The sequence below is a fragment of the Megascapheus bottae genome, chromosome 28, assembly GCF_031878675.1.
Source record: "Megascapheus bottae isolate mThoBot1 chromosome 28, mThoBot2.hap1, whole genome shotgun sequence".
In the NCBI taxonomy this organism is placed as follows: Eukaryota; Metazoa; Chordata; class Mammalia; order Rodentia; family Geomyidae; genus Megascapheus; species Megascapheus bottae.
The window spans coordinates 10,130,634-10,155,954 of NC_143536.1; the positions used below are offsets into that span (position 1 = coordinate 10,130,634).

The following is a 25,321-nucleotide window of genomic DNA, read 5'->3' on the forward strand; positions in this document are numbered from 1 at the left end:
CTGTCTTCCTCCCTCCTTCCCCTTCTCCCTCCCTCACCCCCTCCCTCCCTTCTCCTTCCCTCCCCCCATCCCTTCCTCCTTCCTTTCCCCCTTCTTCCCCCTTTCTTTTCTCCTTCCCTCTTGTCTCCCCTCACTCCAGCTATCCATTGGTGTGCTCTGGCTCTGGCTCTGGCAGATCTGCACGTGGGGTCCATGGCACGCTGTGCTTTCATTCGGGCAGCTGGTGCCTGGGGGGCACGGCCATTGCCCTGAGGTTGCTGCTGCAAGGAAGGTGACCCGAAAGCCAGGCTGTTGAGGTAGCCAGCTCCAGACGCTGAGCCTGGCGAGCCCGGTGGTCATAGTCTTCCTGTGATGTGGGCCTTTCCCCGTCCTTCTCACTGCTGCCCCCTTCTCAGTACCTGGCCCACACTCGGTACGGCGTCCACTCTCAGTACTGTGCCCGCCCCTCAGTACCCTGCCCACCCCACTCAGCCTCTGTATTACTGTCTTGCCCCTAGACTTGGTTATCTTCAGAATCCCGAGCAATCTGCCATGAATATCTTTGCATGTATTTCTTTGGTCCTATGTGCGAGACTTTCTGGGCCAGGCACCTAGAAATAAGCCAGAGATTTCCATTTCCAGTATTGCAGATGATGTCATGTCATCTTGAGAACGCTACTTTGTTCTATAGTCTTCATATGGATTACATGGCATAGCTGCATGGAACAAGTAAGTGTGCTTTTGTTGCCTGGAAGGGCCATGATCTGCACTGTAAGTGAGGAGACTGGAGGCTCAGCCTGTAACCCCTGCCACTCGGGAAGCGGAGACCTGAGGGTTGCTGTCAGAGGCCAGTCTGGGCGAAAGCAAGAGACCCTATCTGAAAAGACAGGCTGAGGGCTTGGCTCAAATGGCTGAGTATTTGTCCTGAATTAAATCCCTACTATCCTGAGAAAAATAAATGAAAAGGATTCAGATTTCAGAGCAGTGTTGGTTTGGATTGTCAGGTAAGAGATGCTCAACCTGAGAAAGAAACATGTACAGGGTACAGTTCTGTGGAGATACGGTGGCCTGTAAGTCTTGTGCTCGGTGACACTCATTTACTAAACTTCCAGGCTCCATCAGGGGAGTGGGCAGAAGGTCTGGACTGTGGGTAGGGCGCAGGGTGTGGCCATGTGTCTCTGGGGACTCTCTCTTTCTCTCTGTGTGTGATGTCATCTAGTTTCTGTGTACCTGACAGCTGATCTGTGAACTTTCAGTTCACTTGCTGCCCACCATTTCCCAGCAGAGCTGTCCCGCAGCCCAGGCTTGCGGAGCCTAGGCGGGCTGCACACCCCTCACTTGCTGGGCGGGCTGGCTCCCCTTGCTGACAGGCACGTGGACACACAGCAGCAGGTCATGCGCTAAGAGCGCTCAAAAGCTATCCCTACAACTCAGCCCAGGGTGGCTTCAAATCATGATCCTCAGACCTCAGCCTCCTGAGAAGCTGGGATTACGGCCGTGTCAGCTCCTCGCCTTATCGCCAGTTTCTTTTTTAACAAATGACACAAAAAATGAAAACACATACTGATCCCGTGACATCGCGAAGTCACTAGGTATGCTGGCAAGCTGGGCTCTGGTGATGGTGTTTGGGTTGGTTCCATGTCCAACACAGTCCAGATGTTCATGAACGGCGGACAGACAGATGGACAGATTCCATATTCCTCCAGGACAAGGAGTCCTCGCATCACAAAAACACGACGCCCCGCTCACAGCGCATGCCGCACACACCAGACCACAGGCCGTGTGAGATTACGGGAGCATCTCATATTCCAGACTTGTCCATTTTCCTTAGGAAATTTCCAGGAAAGGCAAAAGCATGAGGACATAAGGCAGGAGGCGGCCATCCTCTGGCCGGAGCGGTGGCGGATGGTCCTCAGACACAAAGGAACATTTTTTTGTGGGGTGGGATGGGCAGGGGAGATAGGACAAAGTGTTTAAAGCTGGATTAGGGTGACAGCCACATTCCCTCACTGTGACATTAGTGCTGTGTAGGTACGGCTCAGGACCGCTGTAAAGGAAAACAGCTCTCGAGAAAATGCAGCACCAACAGCGGGATAATGGACTTCAATTGAACCACAACTAGAATTACATTAAACGTGAATGGTTCAAACAACTCAATTAAGTGGCAGAGACTGCCAGATGGGATGGGGTGAGATAGGGGCAAGATCCTGTTCTGTGCTGGGAGGAGCTAGAAAATGACTTTAAATGAAAGACATAGATGCTTAGAAGCCAAACACACAAATACAGTCTCCTAGAAACTTTGGCCAAAGAAAACTGATCAGTATAATAGCTTGGATGATCATCTGAAATTTCAGCACACCCTTCCCTGTTACTGAGGGGAACAGTAGGTAGGAAGTAGTAAGAATGTCAGGAAGCTATACCATGATGCTAACTACCGATACTAGACAGCTCACCACCCACACCACACGGCTAACCACATCCGCCCAGCTGGCACCTACCGGCATCTTCCAGGCTCTGGCCCCTGTGAGTTACTCGGCATGGCAGCTTCCATTCCAGGCTATAGAACAAATTCCGGCAGGTACTGGAAAGAACCTAAATGTTCAGCATATATTCTCTGGCCACCAAAGAAATTAAATCCTCCAGGCATTTGTAAATGAAGCCATACCGTGTTAAATAACTCGTAGATCAAGGAACACACCTCAAGGGAAATTAGCAAATCATTTAAATTGAAAGCAAAGGAGAATGGAAATGTCTGGATATCCATGGGGTATAATTAAGTCAGTGGCTACTGGGAATTGAATACCTTGGAGTGGTGACACCAGAAATAATTAAATTCCTCAGCCTAACTTAAGTTAGAAAAGAAAGAATTAAGACTATATGGTGCTTATATAAAGGAACAACACAACTGGACAGAAACTCGTGTGTGTGTGTGTGCGCGTGCGTGCACATGAGTGTAAGTTTTCGGCTGTGAACTCTGAGCTTGGCCCTTGGCGTTTTCACTCATGGCCAGCACTCTACTACTTAAGCAGTGCCTCCATTCTGGCTTTCTTTTGCTGCTTAATTCAAGATAGCTGGGCCTTAGGCTGGCGTCCGGAACTTGATGGTATTAAGTCCCTCTGGCTTGCGGGGGAGTGGGGTGGGGTGGGGGGGCTGGAAGGGGGCGGGGCCTGGCAGGGGCGGGGCTCATCACCCCCCTGCAGGTTGAGCTAACAGCATCTTGGTCTTCTCTTGTCAGCATCCGGAGCGTGATGCAGAAATACCTGGAGGAAAGGAATGAAATCACCTTTGACAAGATTTTCAACCAGAAGATCGGTGAGTTCCGAGCCTTGCCAAAGCATGCTGTGGTGACAGTGGTGTCACCATGAGGCCTGCCTTGTCTTCAGTGCTGGGGACAGGGTGGCAGGAGGGGAACTGGCTGGAACCAGTCAGCGGTCTGCTGACATTGATGAGGCTGGTGGGAGACACGTCAGACCGTTGAGTTCTGGCCAGAGTCAAATGCAATGGTGCATTCAGCGTCCAGGGCCTCGCCAGGGGGCCTAGCCAGGGTTAGGTGCGCTGATGGGGCGGGGAGGAGATTGCGCAGAAACGGCAGGCCCAGGTGGAGGACTAGGGCCAGTCACCCTGGGCGGGAATGGGGTCCTTGGCACACGTGGAGGGGGGTGGATTCTGTCTCTGGGCTAGGTACCTGAGCCCAGGTACCAAGGTGCATCTCAGCACCGTGCCAGGCTGTGGACTGTCCCACAGCTAACCTGGAGCGAACCCCACACCCTCAGTTCTGTCTCTCCTCTCTCCAGTCTTGAGAACTTGGAGCTGGGCCAGGAGGAGCTGTATGTACATTTGGAAGGTCAAGGTCCTAGGAAGGTCAGGGGCAAGGGCTGGCTGGCATCGTCTCTGTGTTTGCTGGAACTGTCTGTCCACCGGATTGTGTGTGTGTGCCCGGCATTCGTGAGGAGGGAGAGGGAGTGGGTGGGAGTAGGCAAGCGAGCATTGACCCAGGCTCTCCAGGGTCTCCTTGTGGCCTCCCTCTGGCCCCCCTTCCAACAAGTTCCAGCGTCCCTTCCCTGACTGTCTCCCCTCCCTCCATTCCTGCCCCGCCCCACCTGAAATCCTTTTCTTTCCTGCTATCACAGCTCCACAGATGAAGGTTGGGGAACAGGGAATGTGGCCCTTTCTCAGCCAGCCAGAAGCATGGAAGCAGCCCACAGCTTGAGGGGCTCTGAGGCTGCAGAGCCTGTAGGTAGGAACCTGTATCAGCCCACACATTGAGCCCTGAGCAGAGATCCAGCGGAGCCCAACTGGGCTTCCAGCCTGCAGGCTGAGATCATAAGCCATGCTGCTTTTAAGTCAGTGACTTCGTGGTGGTTTTGTTATTGAGCAGTTGAAACATACTATAGCCAGGGGGCATGGTGGCTCATGCCTGTAATCCCAGCTACTCAAGAGGCTGAGATCTGGAGGATCACAGTTCAAAGCCAGCCCAGGTAGAAAAATCCTTGAGGAAGTGGTGCCATGGTTCAAGTGGTAGAGCGCTAGCCTTGAGCTGAAGAGCTCAGAGACAGCGCCCAGGCCCAGAGTTTGAGCCCCATGACTCACAAAAAAGAAAAACAAAAGCAAAAAAACTTAAGTTTAGCCAGGCGCGGTGGCTCACACCTGTAATCCTATCTACTCAGGAGGCTGAGATCTGAGAATAGTGGTTCAAACCCCGCTTGGGGACTAAAGTCCATGAGATTCTTTTCTCCAATTAATCACTAGAAAACTGGAAGTGGCACTGTGGCTCAAGGGGTAGGGTGGCAGCCTTGAGCTGAAGAGCTCAGAGACAACACCCAGACCCAGAGTTCAAGCCTTACAACTGACAAAAAAAGAAAAATCTTTAAGCATCCTCATGCAATCACCATTTCCAGCATGATTTTGCGAGGTCTTGATGATGTGTGGGTCACCTTTTCAGATACGAATTGGGTTGTGCTTGATCCCAGGGGAAGTTGAGAGTTGTCCTGGGCTTTGGGAATAGCAGATAAGGTGTGTGTGGTGAGGAGGTTCTGGGGTGATTGTGCCCTCTGTCTCATAGACCCTTTCTGAAAAGGGAGGGACATGAATAAGCCGCCCCACACTGCTGGTGACGGCACAGACACATTACCTGTGCAATGATACAAAATGTGACAATGACACAGAAACACACAGCCTCAAACCATGAGCCACAGAAGTGAGCACTGTACAGTTTCTTGTGGCCTGTTTCCTAATGGATGGAGCGATGGTGGCTGGCTGTTGTGCTCTGAGTGCTGGTGGCCAGGATCTGAGTGGATTCCTCACTGCCCAGCTACTGACGACCGGGGAGGCTCGCAGCACCCCGACTCCCTCACCTCTGTGTGTGCGCGCGTGTGTTTGTATCTGTGCGTACATGCGTGTATGTCTCCCTGTGTGCACTTAAGTGTGAATGCACACACATGCATGTGTGTATATATGCAAACATGTCTCAGCATACATGCATGCCTGTGTACATGTGTGAGGTGTCTGTGTGCAGTTGCTGCCTCTGTGTCTACACACAGATGTGAATGCATGTGTCTGTGTGTGCACATGTGCCTAGATACATATGTGTACATACATGCGCATGACTGTGCTTGTATATGGGTGTCTCTGTGCATGTGTGTGTGTCTGTGAACCCCTGCCCTACCTGGGACCTGGCGTGTCACCTTCTTCCTGTGCATTGCAGAGACTTGGTCCTTTGGGTACCTGCCCTGCGATGGGGGTGCTCAGGGCTGGAGCACTGGGGGAGAGGTTTCTGCCCTGAGTGCCTGTGTCAGGTGAGAGTGGGCATGGGCTGGGGTGCAAAGGCCAAGTGGAGACAGGCATGCTGGGGTGCAGGAGGGAGCTGGAGTCACAGTGTGGAATCCATTCTTAGTGTCTCCACCCTCAGCTCCAAGCTTGCCAGACACATTTCGGGAGTTTCTGAAGCCACTGTTCAAGCTAGGAGCCAATGGCTCACATCTAAATGCTAGCTTCTCAGGAGGCTGAGATCCGAGGATGGCAATTCAAAGCCATTCTGGGCAGAAAAGCCCCCAAGAGACGCTTATCTCCAATTAGCCAGCAATAAACTGAAAGTGGCGCTGTGGCTCAAGTGGTAGAGTGCTAGCTTTGAGCAAAAGGAGCTCAGTGACAGCGCCTAAGTCCAGAGTTCAAGTCTCAGGACCTACAAAATAAACAAATACCTAAATAAAAGCAACTGTAATTGCTCACTTACATTAAAAACCATTCCTCAGCAGACCTCTGGGTGCCTGCAAGATGGCAGCAAAGATGAGTTGTAATGGGTACCGACCACGTATGAGCTCCGTGTGAGCTGGGCCCTTGGCCACAGCCCATCCACCGCAGCAACGAGGGAGGAGGCAGAGTGCACCCCACTGTGGCCCGGGCCATCTGTGCCTGGCGTTCCTTTTGATGGAGTCCTTGAGCCCCTCACAACTACTATAGAAAGGTGTCCTCTTGAGCGTGGTGGGCCACTCTGCTAGCACGCACCGGAAGCAGTGGTTCCCTTGGGGGCAGTGACATGTGACAGGGGAGTCAGGGAAAGGAAACCTTCCACCTTATACCTTGTTGGAGCCCTCAGAAGACAGAGTTACAGTAAAATGTCTTGAGAATGGTAGGAGCCCAGCCAGGGCTGTGGAGAGCAGAGGAGGGCCAGCCAGGGCCTGGAGGATTCTGGGTGATGGAAGTGGGTATCAGCTCGGTGGTCCCTGGGGCAGTGGGAGCTGGGAGCAAGGTGCGGGACACTGCAGTGGAGAATGGCCAGGTGATTGGCAGGCAGACAAGGGCTGCAGACTAAGGAGCCAATGTGGAGCCCGAGGCCCAATGCACAGTGTACAGGTGTGTGCAACAGGTGGGGGGCTGCAGGTGCTTGAACCTGGCCTTGGAGTGCAGGCAGGGTGCAGCACCCATGCCCTGGGGAAATGTGGGGCAGAGTAGGATGGGCTTGGCTGGAGCCAGGTCCTCGCATCCTTCTCCACAGCACCCGTAAAAGTCTGAAAGCCTGGGAAAGGGAGAAGAGACTGGTCTTGGGGACTGTGGCTGAGCAGGGACGTTTTCATGCAAGGGGTATGTGTGTGTGTGGGGGGGCTTCTCTAGCATCTCTCCCCTGTGTGGTGGATTTGAGAAGGCTATCTGCCTCATGCTTGTGTCTCTAATCAGGTTATACTTGCTCCAAGAACCCCTTTCTCTTCCTCTTAGAGTATGATAGGAAATGCCAGGTTCTCTTAGTTTCAACCAAACAAGAAATGCATCACTTATGGCAAGGGATCCTGGCCATTCAGAGGGCTGAGATCTGAGGATTGAGGTCTGTGAAACTTTCATTTCCAGTTCATCAGGGAAAAGCCAGAAGTGGAGCTGTGGCTCCCACACCAGAGCTTCAGCCCCCAGTGGAAAAGCTCACAGACAGCCCTCAGGCCCTGAGTTCAAGCCCCAGTACTGGCGCGTGCACACACACACATACACACACATGTTGTTCCCATTGCCTCTTTGTGCTCAAGACTAGCACTCTACCACTTGAGATACTTGTGTGGTTAATTGGAGGTAAGAGTCATAGACTGGACTTCTCTGCTGGGGCTGGCTTTGAACCTCGATCCTCAGCTCTCAGCCTCCTGAGTAGCTGGGATTACAGGTGTGAGCCACGGGTGCCCTGCAGTCGGGCATCATTTTAAGCCCGTGTTTGGATGGTTAGGTTTTGCCATCAAGGCACACGCAATGTACTGTATTTTATAGTATTATATAGTATACAAATATATGTATATCTTAACTACATTTATATCTATACAACATATTTATATAAAGATGCCTGCATTTATGTAATATAGGTAGTACATTATACATTTATGCAATATATTTATATACTTCTAATTTATAGCAGTATATTACATAAATGTGACATAAGCATTATATAATAATATGGCATAGTACATATAATATACATAATTTTTAATTTTAATTTTGTATTGCTGGTACTGGAGTTAGAGCTCAGGCCTCTCAACTTGCCTGCTGGTCTAGTGCTCGGCTACTTGAGCCACGCCCCTAACCCCTTTCTGTAACATTTTAAGTCCACAAGCCTGTCTTTGTACAACTAACATTAAATCCATCCTGAGGCTTTTTGAATCTATTATCTCTTAGTGAAGAAGGTGGAATCGATTGGACTATTTCTTGACAAGATTTTTAAGTAGCTGATTTTTTCAGATTCATTTTAATTTTGCGGGGGGGGGGCAAAAAAAGAAAAGCATGCCTTGGCACTAATTTGATCACGTAGGTTTTTTGTTGTTGCTCAGGGCTGTGGCTGTGGTGGCGGTAGCCAGGACAGCCATCCTCACAGTCCCCAGCTGTCAGGGTCTACTGTCAGGGCCAGAGAGGCCTGTCCTCAGCCAGCACCACCTGGCCCGGCGGTACCCTTCCTGGCATCGTGGCTTTTCCGTGTGAGGGGCTGGCCTGGCCTCGGTGCTGGTTCTCAGTGTTTCTGCCTGGAAGAGGTTTGACGGCTGATTTCTCTGCACGTCCACTTCTGATGGGTTTTGTGACATGGCGTCCCTGTGTGGGGCCTGTGGGTGCCCAGGCATCCAAACCCCAGTCTGGGCCGCCAAGCGAGTCCTCGCACCATCCCAACGTGGCTGGCACACATATGGTCTACAGATGGTTGGGGAAGTCTCATGACTCCAGCTGTTTGTATTTTGTCCCCTGGCCCTGCTCCATCCAGTTCTTCATCAAGTGTGAGGTAGCGCTTCCATCACTCTGGCTGTCATGTTCGTTTTCCCAACCGCATTCCTGCATGCGGCTCTGGACTCTCCCTTCCACTCCGTCAGTTCAATCCTCCAACAGCACAGGGCTGCGCTGACCCCTGGGGGTCCCGTGGAGCCAGGGAGGGGCCGGGGACAGCCACACACTTCCATTGAGAGGCTTCCACCTCACGGGAGTCGCCAGCACGGGCTCATGCCAGGCATCCCAGCTGCTCCGGAGCTGGAGATCTGAGGTGCCAGCCAAGCCAGACCCACCAAAAAGCCAGAAATGGAGCTGTGGCTCAAGTGGTAGAGCGCCAGCTTAGAGCTACAAAAGCTTAGGCCTCCTCTTAGTTAGAAGTCCTCTTGGTCAAAGCTGCCTCTTCTTTCTTAGTCCCATCTGGGGAATTCTTGTCCACCTCTTCCTTCATTCCCCGCCTGTGGCTTCTGTTTTCTGTGGACATTGCTTTGCCCTTGTGGAGTTTCACATCCCGCCCCTGCCCCCCAGGCCACCCCGCTCAAGGCCACTCATTCCTCAGTGCAGGGCTGGGAGAGGGGGCTCCCAGCCAGAAAATCAGCAGAGGAGTGGGTCTCCTGGTAGAGGTGCTGGATGGGCTGTGATCATCACTCAGTCCACACGCCCTGGCCTCCCACGGCCTGCGAGACCCTGTGCCATCAAAGCCCCGAGTCATAGGAGCAGACTGCATGGCAGAGGAGAGTCCACGCTGGGAGGCTGGAGCTGCAGGGGAGGACGAAAGAGGGGTCAAAAGAGCAGGGTGGGCAGGGCCGTCGCCCTGCTTAGGCTGTGTGATGGAGTCAGGGGTGGGGTTGGCTTAGGAATAGATAGGGTTTGGATAATAAGAGTTGCACCGTAAGGCCCAGGAGCCAAAGGCTCTGCTTTGGGGTTCAGCTTCCCTTCAAGTCCACACCCTCAGCCATTCCCCTGGGCCTCAACGCTGCCCCCCCCACACCCCTTTCCTCCATTCTGGCACTGTGGGCCTCCAGGCTCCTCATAGCTCATTTGCAATGTGAGCAGGAGGAGCCCTAGCGAGGGGTGACCACAGGGCCCTTCCATCCACCGTTCGCCTCCTGGAAGTCGTCTTTATTTGTTTTCTGGTTTGTTCCTGTTCTTTAAGGTAGGGAGGAAGGTAAGGCCCCAGCACGCTTCTGTGAGCACACTGTGGGTTTACATTTCAAACATCTTCCCCACCCTGAAATCTTGTATTCTTTCCCTTTAGGTTTCTTGCTATTTAAAGATTTTTGTTTGACTGAAATTAACGAAGCTGTCCCTCAGGTGAAGTTTTACGAAGAGGTAAGCAACCACTGTGTTTTATTGATGCTTTTCTTTCCAAAGCACATTGGAGTTGGGCTTTGGAATATACAAAGGCCGCCGAATAGCTTCCCTATATTTAGAAATTCATTAAAACAAATTAGCAGGGAAGAAATCTAATATGTAATTTATTAGCGATGGGAAAAGCTAGACATGTACATGCACTGTCTTTCCCCAGGGGCTTTGGACTTAGACTTAAAGTTCACCCCGAAGGCCCCAGGAGTCACCCATCTGTTCGCTGTCTGTGGAACCCACTCTGGAAATGGCAACTGGGGCCAGGAGCCACGGCTAGATTTACAAAGGGGCTCGCTGAGGGGCGCTGGTCCTACTGCAGGAATGGGTTGGAGACCCGCAGGGGCCTGCCTCTCAAACACGACTGGAAGGCATATGGAGTTGCAGGCGTGGCTCAATCACTAGAGTGCCCGCCTAGCAAGGACACGGTCCTGAGTTCAAATCCCAGGATTGCCAAAGATGAACATAAAAACAGAAGGCATACTGAAATCTGACTTAGCCATGGGAGCTTAGGAAAGGAGGTGGTGGGCAAAATAGGACAGGCAAGAGAGGCCTCACTTGAGGGGCCGGCAGTGAGTAGATGTCCTTCAGGGGCTGGACATGGGAAGTTTGTATTGACCTTGGGTGCTACTCAGTCAAGGGCATGAACTTACCTTTAAAGTAACTTCTAAAAGGATAAAGCATGCCTATCTCACAACTTAGGAGAAATGGAAGAAGACAAGATTTGATGAATGATTAGTCAAACAAAGGTGCTGAAGAAAGTAAAGGGGCTTGAAAGTGACACAGAGAAGGGGGCAGGGTGGGATGGTGGCCATGTGCCACGTGATGCTTAGTGGAAAAGGCCTCAACCCCCCCAAGTGAAAGATGGCCACTTGGGGATTAGTAAGGGTAGAAAACCCTGGGTAAGAAAAATCACCCATATCACCAATATCAGAGCCTGCACTGTAACTGCGGGGGGCGGTGATGCACCCCGTAGGTCTGGCTGAGGAATGGACCATGGACAAGGCAAAATCTAAAGCTACAGGCTGCAAATGCCATCACTATGTGTGTGAAGAAAACACAGACAAGTGTACAAAAGGAAAAGGTCAAGTCCCACAGAACAGACAGACAGACAGACAACTAGTCAGGAGGCTGTGAGGGAGAATGCCAAGCACAGCAGAAACAAAGCATTGCTGGAGCCACACAGGGATGGAGCCTGCCCTCCGCCCTCCGATGCCCTGCCGCCCTTTCTCAGAAGTCCATGATCCTCTCCAGAGTGAAGCCCAGAGCGGAATGGAAATTAGGAAACATTTGGTAATTAGAGTATATTTAAGATGGGGCAGATGCTATTTATTAGTAACATTATTTTGTGATAGCGTTTCACTCTGTAGCCACAGGGACCTTGAACACCCAGTCTTCCTGATTTAACCTCCCGAGTGCTGGCATTACAGGCCCGGCCACCAAGCCCAGCCACCCCAAAGCATGACAGTAATCTGAAACAAGCATTGCACAATGAAGGCTTGAGACTTGAGGGTTTTGTTGTTTTTTTTAAAGCTTGACATCTGGAGAGAAATTCCTTTCTCACACACACACACACTCATGCACTCACACATATAATATCCTATTACTCCAGACTTAAAAACCTTTACATTAACATTACCTTTACATTACATTGCATTAGGAAGAGGGGCCGAATTGCAATGTGCATTTAACATCATGTAAACAGATGAAGTGAAGCCACCATTTTGAATCCTAGCCAGCATTGTATGTGAATTCTCCCAGCTTGATCTGTAAACATAATCTTGGTCTTGTTGACGTGCCAGGTCAGTGTGTCAAGCGCAGAGCAGCATCCTGTAGTAGATAACTGCTGCAGGATTGGGCCTGTTGTGCAAATGTTTGGTGGCCAGTTCTCAAGACACTCAGGGGAAGGAGATGGGGATAACCCTAGCCTGTTACCATTCTCTGGCTTGACACATGGTGGTTCTGGCTAATCCACAGCATCCTGGGAGGTGGACCCAAGCTCCTTGGCACCTTTTTTTGCTCTTCTTTTTTTTTAATACTGGTCTTTGGACTTGGACTCCGGGCCTAGGCACTGTCCCTTAGTTTTTTGGCTCAAGACTGGTGCTCTACCACTTGAGCCACAGCTCCATTTTGGAGTTTTTCAGTGGTTAATTGGAGATAAGGGTCTCACAAAGTTTCCTGTCTAGGCTGGCTTTGAACCATGATCCTCCGATCTCAGCCTCCTGAGTAGCTAGGATGACACAGGTAAGGCACTGGCGCCCAGCCTCCTTTCTCACTATCTAAGACAGCATCTCCCTCAGCACAGCCCTCTGCAAACCCACACGACCGTCAGATAGATACTGGGGCCCCAGGCATTCTCCAGTCTGATACATTCCACTTTAATTTCGGTTGCTCTGGGGAAGACCCTGGTTCATCCAGCGTCCAGGTGAGCACTGCCGGTCATTCCCTCTAAGCCTTCCACCCACGGGGCAGCTGGCTGCAGCCTCTGCCCAATCCTCGGAAGTGGGGTTTCCTTTCCCCATGTCTCAGCAGGGTGGTTTGCAGCACAGAGGCTCGGGACTGATTTGCTCCTCAGTCCATGCTCCATGTTCCTCCTGTCTCTTCTGGTTTGGGGCTGGTGGCTGGAGAGGACCTGGCTGCCCTTGTGCTGTGGCTCTGGACCGTGTTCAACCATTCCTGCAGCATCTCCTGGGTCCCATCCTCTCCCGTGCCCCTCCCCCAATGCACACGGGGAGCTGGGAAAGACCAACGTCCTGCAGTTGGCGGACAGAGTGCGTGGTGTGGGATAAGGTTGAAGACGAAGGGGTAGGGATTCAGACTAAAGCCTGCTGAGACATCAGCCTGACCAGGGTCGGATGTGGGCTTGTTGGGGTTGATGAGGTTCAGGTGATGGCTCCATCTTTACCCTTGTTGATTCCTGTCCAGTGGCCTGCCACGTGCTGCAGGGAGGTAGTCAAACCTCCGGCTCCGACTGCAGAAGGTTGTGTCCCCACGTGTATGTGGAGACACCGCGTCCAACTTGCACATGTTTCTGGTTGTCATGACACCCAGCTGTCCCTCTTCATCACAGCAATGCTCTTGTCTGAATGTTGGGTCACCATGTAAGGCTGGTTAGTCCTTAAACCACCTTCCCTCCTCATTCTCGCCTTTGCTGCTGTATGTCTGTACGTCAGTCACGGGTGGTTCAGGTCTGGAATGCTAACCACGCAGGAGGCGGAGATCTGAGGATCATGTTTTGAAACCAGCCTGGCACAGAAGAGTCTAGGCGACTCTATCTCCAATTAACCTCCAAAATGCTAGGCTGGAGATTTGGTTTAAGTGGTAGAGCACCAGTCTCGAGCAGAAGCAGAGCAAGCGTTACAAGATCCCAAGTTCAAAATATTCCTATAAGTAAATGGGAACCAATTTTGGAATGTGGCTTTCTTCTGCATGCAGGTTAGAGCAGAGGGCAGAGCTTGCACACATGGCAGACGTGTGTGTTATTATGTGGCCCCGCTCCCCACTGGCCAGGCTGCCTTCCCAGCATCATCTCTGACAGAACCTTTCTGCAGATACTTTCTTGAGTTGCTGAAAACCAAAGGCTTCTACTTACGGGTTGAGCCTCAGGACTTGTTCAGCTGATTTTTCAAAGTCTCTTTGCAGGAATTCTGACGATATATATAAATTTTTTGTGTTGGCTTTGGAACATGATGGCCAAGTGTGCCTCTCAGAACTGACTCGCTGCCAGACTTGAGCGCCGTGTGCTCTGTGGGAGAGGATTGGCAGGGACAGCCGGTCCGCGGCGGGCCCACTGTAACATCACTGAGACGTGGAAGCGTTTGTTTCCTGACATCATGTGTTCCTCTGGAGGCGAAACAGCTGGGCCCTGAGGAAAAGCCCCTGTCATGTCTCTGGCCGTGTAAACGCCGCCACCTTGATTGGTGTGACAGCCAGGAGCCGTGCTTCCTGTGGCCCAGGGCAGGGGTGGCTTCCTCGGGGCTGCCAGGGTCCCTAAGTCCAGTGGATTTCTAGGTCTAACCAACCCACGGCATCTTTTGCAAATCTAGATCAAAGAGTATGAAAAGCTGCACAACGAGGAAGAGCGCCTGTGCAAAAGCCGGCAGATCTACGACGCCTTCATCATGAAGGAGCTCCTGTCTTCCTCCCACGTGGGTCCTCCCTCCTCCCTCCTTCCTCTTCCTTCCTCCTCCCCCTCCTCCCTCCTCCTTCCTCCTTCCTCCTTCCTCCTCCCCGTCCTCTCCCCTCCTCCTTCTTCCTTCTTCCCTCCTTCCTCCTCCCTCCTCTTTCTCCCTCCTCCTTCCCCACTGCTGGCATACTGGGAGGGGGAAGGTGGGAAGGTGTTTACATACCCCACAGAGTACTGCCAGGGCGGGTCTGGCTCTTCTTTCTTTGTATTTGCTTTTGGAGATCTTGTCTCCCATGTAGCCCAGGCTGGGCCAGAATGTGGGATCCTCTCGTAAGTGCTGGGATTGCAGGCAGACACCACCAAGCTCAACAGGTTTCTTCCCCTGTGTAAAATCCCCCTCCCCTTGTAAATATGATGCAGATTTCAGTTTCTTTTCTGTCAGATTCAATTGCTACATTGCCAGAAGCTGATGCCTTGCAAAAAAAAATCAATGAAGTAACATAATATCAGTGGAAGAAAAGTCTCAATTGAAGACTTTATGAATTAGGTAGTTATGATTGTTAGTTGTTAATATTACGTTGCTTTATGAGACTGGAGATCAAACCCAGAGCCATTTTTGTGCTTTTAGGCAGTGCACTACCACTGAGACCTTCCAGCATGAGTTAGCATTTTAAATTTAGCTGTACTTTAACAATTAGGCTGGGCTAGAGGCCTGGCCCAAGTGCTAGAGCCAAAGGCCCTGAATTCAAACCCCAGTACCAAGAAAAAAACATAATTAGGTTACTGATAAATTCAATTTTTTTTAATTAGGAAGGTTATCATGTCAGTTTTGCTCATGACAAGTGAAGGAATGATTGAAATCACTGTTCTTAAAGTCAGATAATCTCATTCAGCCAGTAGGAAAAAAAAAATGATTCTAGGAAATTATTTCACAGTAAGTAAGCAAAATACTTAATAGTGGGAGGTCTTTTCTTTGCAGTTTTTTCTGTTGTTTTGTGGTCCTGATGGTGTCCTGGACGGCCCGCTGTGGTGAGCCAGTTCCTTACCCAGAGACCCACACCCCACCCATGAGCCACTTTCATGCCAGGCCCACAGGCCACGCCCACCCCAGGACCACGCCCACCACAAGCCACGCCCCCACGTCTGAGCCCTGCTTCCAGTCCATGACCTGCTCTAGAAGTCTCCACTGACAGCCTCCTCTGTCCAGTGCAGTAGCCACATGGGTCAGGCAGAATTTAAATCAATTAAGATGAGGAGGATCAAAAGTTTCCCCCTCCATCCCACATCTCCAGTGCCCGCAGTACTATGTGGACAGTGGCTTCGGGGACAGCAACATGGTTGCACATTTGAGCCACTGGCTGGCCTTGTTTGGGACAGTGGTACTCCACTGGCCCTCAGACCCTCAGTGCCAGTTCTTAACCCCTCCTGGCTTCTGGGCTCACCCACATCACTTCCTCTCCACACCCACCTAGCTTGCAGGAAAGCCGTTTGGAGCCAGCCACCACCCTCACCGCCCTTTGCCTTATTCTTCCCTTCCCCAGGAAGGGCTAGGCCCATGGACAACGCGCAGGGGAGTCTCTGCGAACCTGGCTTTCACGATTTTCACAGTGTGGGGTTGTAAGCCAATTTTCTTCATGGACATTATTAAGAACAACATGATTTGCTGGATGTGGTAGTTTGCGCCTGTAATCCTAGCTACTCAGGAGGCTAAGGTCCCAAGGGTTGAAGTTTGCAGCCAGTCTGAGCAGAAAAGTCTATGAGGCTTCATCTCCAAAACCAGCAAGAAAAAAAACAAGCTGGAGGTATTGTTCAAGTGGTAGAGTACCAGCCAAGCAAGCAAGTATATGATCTTGTGTTCAAGCCCTAGTACCAGCAAAAAAAGAAAGTAAGCAAGAAAGATGTGGGGAAGAGGGATACAATTCAAGTCGCAGAAAACCCCATTCTGTTTTCCCTGCCACCTTGCTCTCTGGAGCTGCAGTGAGACTTCTAAACCAAGCCCCCTTGGTCTGGCTTTATCCTCCTGGCCCAGTTCCAAGGCCCACATGCATATGTTAATTTGTATTGCTCTGTATCTAGTTGGAGCAAAGGGCTGATGTGGTAGAGTGCCAGCCTTGATGGAAAAAGCTGAAAGGCGGTGCCCAGGCCCTGAGTTCAAGGACCAGTGTCCATGCATGCACATGCATGCATGCACATGTAACACACACACACACACACATGCACACATGAGGGCCACTAATCACAATAGGTTGCTGTATATTGTCGTAAGCTGAGCTTTGTTACATCCATCGTTATTTAAAAGACTGTCTTTGTTTTTTTTTCCCCCAGCAATTCTCAAAGAAAGCGGTAGAACATGTGCAAAGACATCTGTCCAAGAAAGAAGTGTCAGAAACCCTTTTCCAGGTAAGATGAGATTCCTTCAGAAAAAAACAGACCTAATTCGCTCAGAGCGAATCCCTCACTCCACGTGGGAACTTTGCACATGTACCTGGGAAAGGCCCCTGGAGTTTTCTGGGAACATTGTGTGGCAGAAAGCCACCAAGATGTCAGAAAGGAAAGCTTTTTCCAGTAGCTTTTTTTTTGGACCTGGGTCCCTTAGCTTTTATGGTCAAGCCTGGTGTTTTACCACTTGAGCCACAGCTCCACTTGGAGCTTTACGCCTGGTAATTGGGCATAACAATCTCACAAACTTTTCCTGCCTGGCTGGCTTCAAACCAGACTCTTCTGACCGCAGACTCTTGAGTAGCTAGGATTAGAGGTGTGAGCCATTGCCCCCCTGAGAACTTTCGATGTCTGTATTACTCGAGACTTTACAGCTGTGGGTATTGAGATCCACAGAGATTTTCCTCTTGGTTAAATATGATTTCTTTTTTGTTCCCTTGGTGGTACTGGGATGCAGGAGCCTCACATAGGCTAAGTAGGTAGAGCCCTTGCCCTGTTAGGATTTAGCTTGGGTCTGACTCCGGTGGGGGGTCCTTCTGGCTGCCTCACACTCCTCCTCCTGGCTGCTTTGAGCTCTGAGATCCCTAGAGGCAGAACCACAGCCAGTCAGGTAGCTGACGAATTCATACCCAACCCGGCCTTAGGCCGCCGTGCTGACCATGCACGGTCCTGGTAGTTCCCAGGTCAGACTGTTCTACTCTCAATGTCCAGGGCCAGGATGAAAAGGCGGGGGCCCCTTCTCAACAGTGAGTAAGAAATCCAAGACGCCAGGGGCTGGAGGTGCATGTCTGTCATCCTAGCTGCTCACGATGCTGAGAGCTGAGGATTGCAGCTAGAAGCCAGTGAGACTCTCATCTCCACCAGAAAACGGGGAGTGGAGCTGTGGCACCAGCCTTGAGCAAAAAAAAAAAAAAAGCCACAAGGCCCACACTTCAAGTCCAAGTATGGATACACACACACACACACACACCATGTGCACGCACATACACACGCACGCGCGCGCGCTAGGACTCAGCCTGGCCCGTCTGGTGGTGGAGATAACCGTAGGGTGGGAGGGGCTGAGCCTTCAAGGATGGCGCATCCCTGCATGTGTGGAGGAGGGGTGGGAGCACTGGGTACCAGGGGAGGAGGGAGCCGGCTCTGCCCCCACTCAGCCTCTGCCCCCATCCCTGGGGTGTGTGTTTTACGAGGCACGCCCCATTTGTACAGCATGGGGTTTCTTTGCATCCCTCTCAGCCATATATAGAAGAGATCTGTGAGAGTCTTCGAGGCAACATTTTTCAAAAATTCATGGAAAGGTGAGTACATATCTATAGATTTGTGGCTTGTGTGGTTGCATGTCATTTTACACTGATATGAGTTGTTCTTAAGTGTATTGATTTATTCCTTCAACCTATGCTGTGGCATAGGTTGTGGTCTAGACTCTATCCTCTGTATTACATAATTTGAATTTGTATGGCTTCACCTCAATCTTCATTTTTTTTTTTTGCCAGTCTTGGGGCTTGAACTCAGGGCCTGGGCACTGTCCTTGAGCTGTTGCTGGTGGCTCTTCTTCCTCCTCCCCCTCCTCCTCCTCCTTCTTCTGTTTTGCTCAACATGGGAGCTCTACCACTTGAGCCACAGCACCACTTCCGGCTTGTTCTATGTATGTGGTACTCAGGAATTGAACCTAGGGCTTCTTGCGTGCTAGGCAAGCACTCTACCCCTAGACCACACTCCCAGATCTCCCTCTTCAATTCTTTTTAACTGCAGATAGTCTGAGTTTTCTCCCCTTGTTCTGGAAACAGAGCTTGAACTCAGGACCTTGTGCTCTTGCTTGGCCTTTTCACTCAATGCTCGCATTCTCTTCCACTTGAGGCCTCAGACTGTTTTGGTTTTTGTCGGTGCATTCTGAAATTATGTCTGCTTATGTGCTTGGGTTCTGAAAGGTTCAGGCCCTAGATAAGCACAGCATTCATAGCATGGTGTGTTGGCTGGGGGTCTCAGGGGGTTACAGGTCCTGCCTGGGTCACCAGCTCCCTGGTGCTGGCTGTGCCTCAGTTGCTGTCCAGGTGGGCCGAGGCGGGGTGGGGTGGCTCTGGTCCTGGAGGGCTGTGAGTGGTCACGTGACATTCCCCTGCTCATCACACACCTGGGTGAGCAGACCTGAGTGCAGAGAAGTTCTCGGCCCTGTTTCTGCCACATCCGGCCATTTCTACGTCTTGCCCTGGCCTCGCTGGGTCCTGCGGAGGCCTCTGCCGGGGCTCTTGGTGCCAGTGGCCTGGAGTGGCCCCGCTTTCCCCGCACTGTGCTGCTGATTCAGAGCATTGTGCCCTCAGACGACCTCGCTGGAGTCGCTGGGCGTGGACACCCACAGGCCACCGTGCTTCCCAGAGGAACTTTTTCCGCACTGGGCAGAACGCACGGGCTGTGCCCCTCCTGCCAGCCCTTCGGGCTGCTCGTCCGTCAGGTCCCACCCCTCACCATGAGCTCAGAACCCTAGAATGGAAAGCAGCCAAGAGTGAACTGAGGGGTCCCAGGCGCATCCAGAGCCAAGCCCTGTGCGCAAGCTCATGGCCCATTCCCCAGCTTTCAGAGCTTTTCTGTGTACATCATGAAGACTGTCAGAAGAGCTCAAAAGATGATCTCAGCTTCCTAAATATTAGGAAGGTTGAGGAGAAACTCCTGAGAAAAAAAGTCAAGAGCCAGGTACTGGTGGCTCTGGACTGTCATCCCAGCTACTCAGGAGGCTGAGATCCAAGGATTGTGGTTCAAAGCCAGCCCGGATGCAGAAGTCCTTGAGACTTTTATCTCCAGTTAACTGGAAGTGGTGCTGTGGCTCAAGTGGTAAAGCGGTAGCCTTGAGCTGAAGAGCTCAGGGACAGCACCCAGGCCCAGGGTTCAAGCCCCACAACCAACAACAATAACAAAAATAAAATAACATGTGAAAGGGTATCAATGTATGTGAATTAATGCACCTTCTATCTGGCAAATATCATGTAACCCTTTTACTAATTACAATAAAAATAAAATAAAATAAAATAAGAGGGGGGGAGGGAAAGAGGAAGGGAGAGAGAGAGGGAGAGGGAGAGAGAGAATTATGTATGTGGCCTATGCTATCTCCCTGTGGACATTACTGATTCCGATTTTGTAAAAAAAAATGTCACCACAGCAAATGACAATGAAAAAAGAGACTTGAGACCTTTGTTTAAGCCTTCAAATAAAGCCTGGAATGCAGGGAAAGTCTTTGCAACAGCGTGGAATAAGTCTTCCCATATTGGAGAGTAAACACAAGTCAAAGCGTGGTCATTCGCAAGAATAATCTAGAAGTCTACCTAACTCAGCACCGAACTTCTGAATAATTCATACTTGTGTTCTCTTTTAGTGACAAATTCACTAGGTTTTGTCAGTGGAAAAATGTAGAATTAAATATTCATGTGAGTATCATCTCTTTTTTTATTCATTCCTTTCCCCCTCCTTCCCTCCCTCCCTCCCTCCCTCCTCCCCCTCCCCCCATTCTTTCCATTATTTAAGTAAAATCTTCAGGCTTAACCTCCTGAGAAAATACTTGATTCTGGCATATTGTCCCCAGGGGTACACATCTAAACAGCTCATCTTCCCCTGCTTACTGATAAGCCATTGCAGTTCTTCAGTTCTTTTTCATACTTGTCCAAGAATGTGCTTATCTATGTAAGGACAGATATTTTGAGCTGTAAATGATTGACCCTTGAACAAAAATAGTAGCAAAAATACAAATCTCCCCCTTAATATAACTTCCACATGTCCTGGTCCTGTTATTGGTTGTATTAGTATTCCAAGTGGAGAATATAAATAAAAATAAGGGCACGGGCTGGGAGTTTGGCCTAGTGGTAGAGTGCCTGCCTCGCATGCACAAAGACCCAGGTTCGATTCCTCGGTACCACATGCATAGAAAAAAGCCAGAAGTGGTGTGGTGGCTCAGGGTAGAACACTAGCCTTGAGGAAAGTCCAAGGACAGTGCTCAGGCCCTGAGCTCAAGCCTAGGACTGGCAAAAAAAAAAAAAAAAGGGCACGGTTTAGTAGAACAAGTTATCATCTTCCTGATTATCTTGAGCGTGATAAAAACAACCTACAAGCCAGCTGCCAGTGACTCACCCCTGCCACCCTAGCTGCTCAGGAGGCTGAGCTCTGAGAATCGAGGTTCAAAGTCAGCCCGGGATGAAAGTCCCATGGGACTTCTTATCTCCAATTAACCACCAGAAAAAAAAAAGTGGCCCTGTGGCTCAAAATGGTAAAGCACTAGCCTTGGGTGAAACTGCACAGGGACAGCGCCCAGGTCCTGAGTTCAAGCCCTACCAGTGACTAAATAAATTAATAAACAGCAGTCTACAAGCTCCACTGCTGCCCTGGCTTTGAGTGGCTACTGTTGTCTCAAGGGTGCGGCCCTAAGTCTTCTCTTGTCTGTCTCCCTGTGGCTCTGGCCCTGCAGCTGACCATGAATGACTTCAGCGTCCACCGGATTATTGGAAGAGGTGGATTTGGGGAAGTGTATGGCTGCCGGAAAGCAGACACCGGAAAGATGTAAGCCTCCTGCCCCCATCTACTTCCCAGAGCCGGTAAGGCCAGTTCACATTCCCTTCCAGGGGCAGTCCCCTAGAGAACAGCCCAGCCTGCAGCCCCGATGCCAGGAGCCGTGGCTCACGCCTGTAATCCCAGACACTCAGGAGGCTGAGATCTGAGGGTTGGGGTTTGGGGTCAGTCTAGGAAAAGCCTGTGAGTCTCTTATCAATTAAAAATACCAAAACAGGGGCTGGGAGTGTAGCCTAGTGGTAGAGTGCTCGCCTAGCATGCACGAAGCCCTGGGCTCGCTTTCTTGGTACCGCACACACAGAAGTAGCACTGTGATTCAAGTGGCAGAGCACTAGCCTTGAGCAAAATGTGCCCAAGGACAGTGCCCAGGCCCTGAGTTCAAGCCACAGGACTCGCAAAAAAAATAAATAAAAGCTAAGAATGGAGCTGTGGCTCAAGTTGTAGAGTGCTAGCCATGCACACAAAAGCTCGGGGACAGCCCCTAGGACCCGAGTTCAAAAGGAAAGAAAAAAACAGAAAAAAAAGAGACAAAGAGGAGTGACCAGTGATCTAGCCTTGCCTGTGTCTGTGGAGCACAGCGAGCAAGGATGGTGAACCAGGGTCATGTGCGGAGCATGGACACCTGGGTGGTAGGCATGGAGCCCAGAGCCTTGGGCTTGGAGGGCAAATTCTGTGTCCCTAGGCTACCTCCAGGCCCCCACACTAGGACAGGTGCCAGCCAGGGGAGGGTGGGTGGAGCCTGGCTGTGAGCTAGCTCCTCCCCCCTCCCCATCACTTCCCATGCCAGGGGCCTGGCTTACTAGAGGGTCCCGCAGGTCCAGCAGTTGGCTTTGTGTTCACTGTGGACAGAAGTCAGCCTGAAGTATTTTGGTCACCTCTCCCCCTCCCCAGCTCCCTCTCCCCTGGGCCCTGAGCCTCTGGGTTTGGCTGTCATATTTGTGGTGGCAGGTATGCAATGAAATGCTTGGATAAGAAGAGACTCAAGATGAAGCAGGGAGAGACGTTGGCCTTGAACGAAAGGATCATGCTGTCGCTGGTCAGCACCGGGGTGAGTGCCAGTTCCGCCCTGCCAGTCCCCACGCCCCGCGCCCCTCCCCCATCCTTCTGTACACAGCCAGAGGGGCTTCTGAATGCGGGACGAGACTGTTAACCCCAGGGAGGAAGTGGCTCCAGAACCTTGTCTAAATTCCCAGGAGCTGCTCAGCCTGCCCCCCCTGGCCTGGACCCCTTCAGTGTCAAATCCAGGGTTACCACCTGCATCCCACCACTCCTGGACTGTACCCTGTTGACACGATCCTTATATCCTCATCACAGTCAGCTGGGTTTATTTTATTATTATTAATTTTTTTTTTGCCAGTCCTAGGGATTGAGCTCAGTACCTGGGCACTGTCCCTGAGCTTTTTTGGCTTAAGGCTGGTGCTCTACCACTTGAGCCACAGCACCACTTCTGCCTTTTTGCTAATGAATTGGTGACAAATTTTCTTGCCTAGGATGGCTTTGAACTATGATCTTCTGGTCTCAGCCTCCCGCGTAGCTAGGAAGACAAGTGTGAACTGCCAGCGCCCAGCTGCAAGAATCTCACTTTGCATGTGTAGAGTGGGGTGCACTGGCTGCCTTCCTTACCATTTTGATCTGGAGGTGGTGTAATTTACCTGATCCATGAGGAAGGAAAACTGGGCGGCCATAAATAGTTAATTATGCACCTCTGCCTTGCACACTTGGCATTCAGCCTCCCATATGAGGCCCCGTGTGTGTCGATGAAGCTGTCTGGGCAGGGGACTCCTCAGCCTATGAGCTACGTGGGTCTGCTGTGGGCCTCAGGTGGCCCTTGAGTTGCCCTTCTGAGTTGTACGTTTCAAACATGCTCATGCTTGAAAATTATAAGCAGCGATTGAAGCATTCATTTTTTATGAGCTACGTTAAGAGCCTCGTACCTTCTGAAGAAAGCCCGTGGGAAAAGTGTTTTGATGTTGGAGAAGTAGAAAGAAATTTGCAAATAGGATTTTAATGTTTGCTTTATCCAGGCAGCAGGGGAGGGCCATTAAGGACTCTCAGATCCACTGCCGGTCAGATCCTGTGGGGGTACATTTGGCAATTGGGTGCTAGGGCCCCCCTCTGAAGCAGCTTGAAAGGTGTATGTTTTTCCTGGACTAGTAGCACCCCTCCCCGCATGCCGTGTTTGAAATGCGTGTGCCAGGGGTGGAATGTGAGTTCTGATTGAGCGTTTTAGAGCTGTCTCTGACAGAACACAGGCTCACCACTGTTGCTCTACCACTTGTGCCACAAGTCTAGCCTTGCTTTTTCCTTGCTGGTTAATCATAGGTGGAGTCTCACAAGGTTTCATTGCCAGGTTGGCTTTGAACTGTGATCCTCCAGATCTCTGCTGAGTAGTTGAGACTACAGGCATGCCTGCCTTCCCTCTTCCCCCATAGTGTCCATCTCTGACACTATGGGGGGCTGGGCCACAGCCTGTGCAGACCCAGGCGTTTCCTAGAAGAGGCATGGGCGAGATGTGGGATTGAAAAGCTACAACAAGTGTGTGGGCTGGAGAGTGAGCCCCGGGCGGGCTTGCTGTGGTGCCCACGAGCTCAGGAGTCTTCGCTGGCAGAGGCCTGGCCCTGTCACTCTATCTGGGATGGAGCCAGTGTCCTGGGCAGCCCTGGAGCATTTCAGGCTGGCGCTGTGAAGGGAGTGGGAGGCCTCCAAGAGAGGCTGTAGTGAGTGGAGCAGGCTAGGATCGGATTTGATCAAGTCTTGATAGGTCAAGGTCAAGGTCAAGGTTGAGGTCAAGGCACGGGGAAAACGAGGGCTTCCAAGAGCCTGGCTGGCCTTGAGTCAAAGAGAAACTGCCTTATACAGAATGGGTGCAGAAGAAGCTCTGGGGGCTCAGGGAGGGGCAGGATGCGGGGTGGGGAGGTGGGGGGAAAGGGGTATGAGGGTGGGCTGTGGCTGTGAGTTCAGGAAAGTCATGTCCCTTGGCGGCAAGGTGAGGAGCTGTGTTTCCCTGTCTTTAAACCAGGCAGACTCAGGGGCATTCTGTCTGCTCAGCATGGCTTCCCCTCCTCTGTGTGGCGTAGACCCTGCTCCCTGTGCGCTTCCTAGAGCAGCCATGGGCAGGACCGCCACACGCCATTCACCTCCTGCCCCCACCTCAGGGCCACTTGCGCCCCAGGGATGTGGAGGGGTGGTCCTGGGCTGCCCCCCCCCCTCTGCTCTTCCCTCCAGATACAAGTGTGTGAGGTCCCCCTGGAGTGAGGGAGGAGGCCACACTCCTAACGTCTGTGAATGGACAGTCTGGGAAGCCTGTGGCCTCAAGCAGCCTGGTCCCCCAGAGAGGCCACAAGCCGGCCCCCTCCTCTTCAAAGTTCATTTTCACCAAGGCTGCATGGGATCACAGATCCAGGGGGCGGGGGTGGGGATTGGAGCCCTGTTCCAGTTGGCTTGCGCCACCCATCTCAAACTGCACTTTATTTTTCCTTTTTGCTTTCAAAGGCTTCATTTAATTGGATTTTCCCCTTTGTGCATGCAGACAATAACCCGAGACCTTTTCCTCCTCTGGTGGGCTGCTTCCCCTCTCAGAAGCAGAGATGGATGGGGACCTAGAGCCCTCCCTGTCCGCAGAGCCTGGCCCACAGGAGGCCACAGGAATGGGGGTGCCGCATTCCCCAGTGACCAGGTCCCCCTGTCACTGCCCAGGTCACTCAACCTTTGCCACTAGCCAGATCTGGTCATCCATGCGTTCTGTCCCCCACCCCCCACGTGGGCCGGCCAGAGTCCATGGTGTGGGATCTGGTGATGGACGCACTATCCAGAACCTTCTCTCATGAACCTGTTCCTCACCAGGACTGTCCGTTCATTGTTTGTATGACCTATGCCTTCCACACGCCGGACAAGCTGTGCTTCATCCTGGACCTGATGAACGGTAGGTCGTTCAGGACGAGCCGGGGCTCAGCCCACCTCCCCCCACCCCGTCTTGCTTAGGAAGCGGGGAGCTGCTAGAAAATAATTCTCCTAAAATAAATGCTGGCAGGGTGGTTTGGGTTTTCTGGAGTGCAGCTGGTCTGGGGTTTTAATTAGCCAGTGTCCCGGCTCTCCATCTTAAGTGGCCAAGGAGAGCCGGGTGTTTAAAGCCGACTCTGCAGGGGTGAC

General features: G+C 51.5%; 1 protein-coding gene across 1 annotated transcript in view; it reads left to right on the plus strand.

Annotated features, from left to right (window-relative positions):
• Positions 1 to 25,321, plus strand: part of Grk3 (G protein-coupled receptor kinase 3) — a 48,137-nt gene that overhangs the window by 6,342 nt on the left and 16,474 nt on the right. The window contains exons 2-10 of the mRNA XM_090320354.1: positions 3,215 to 3,291; positions 9,956 to 10,029; positions 14,106 to 14,207; positions 16,511 to 16,585; positions 17,861 to 17,922; positions 19,989 to 20,040; positions 21,072 to 21,163; positions 22,121 to 22,220; positions 25,016 to 25,094. Coding sequence (XP_090176480.1) covers positions 3,215 to 3,291; positions 9,956 to 10,029; positions 14,106 to 14,207; positions 16,511 to 16,585; positions 17,861 to 17,922; positions 19,989 to 20,040; positions 21,072 to 21,163; positions 22,121 to 22,220; positions 25,016 to 25,094 — 713 coding nt within the window. The remainder of the gene's footprint in view (positions 1 to 3,214; positions 3,292 to 9,955; positions 10,030 to 14,105; positions 14,208 to 16,510; positions 16,586 to 17,860; positions 17,923 to 19,988; positions 20,041 to 21,071; positions 21,164 to 22,120; positions 22,221 to 25,015; positions 25,095 to 25,321) is intronic.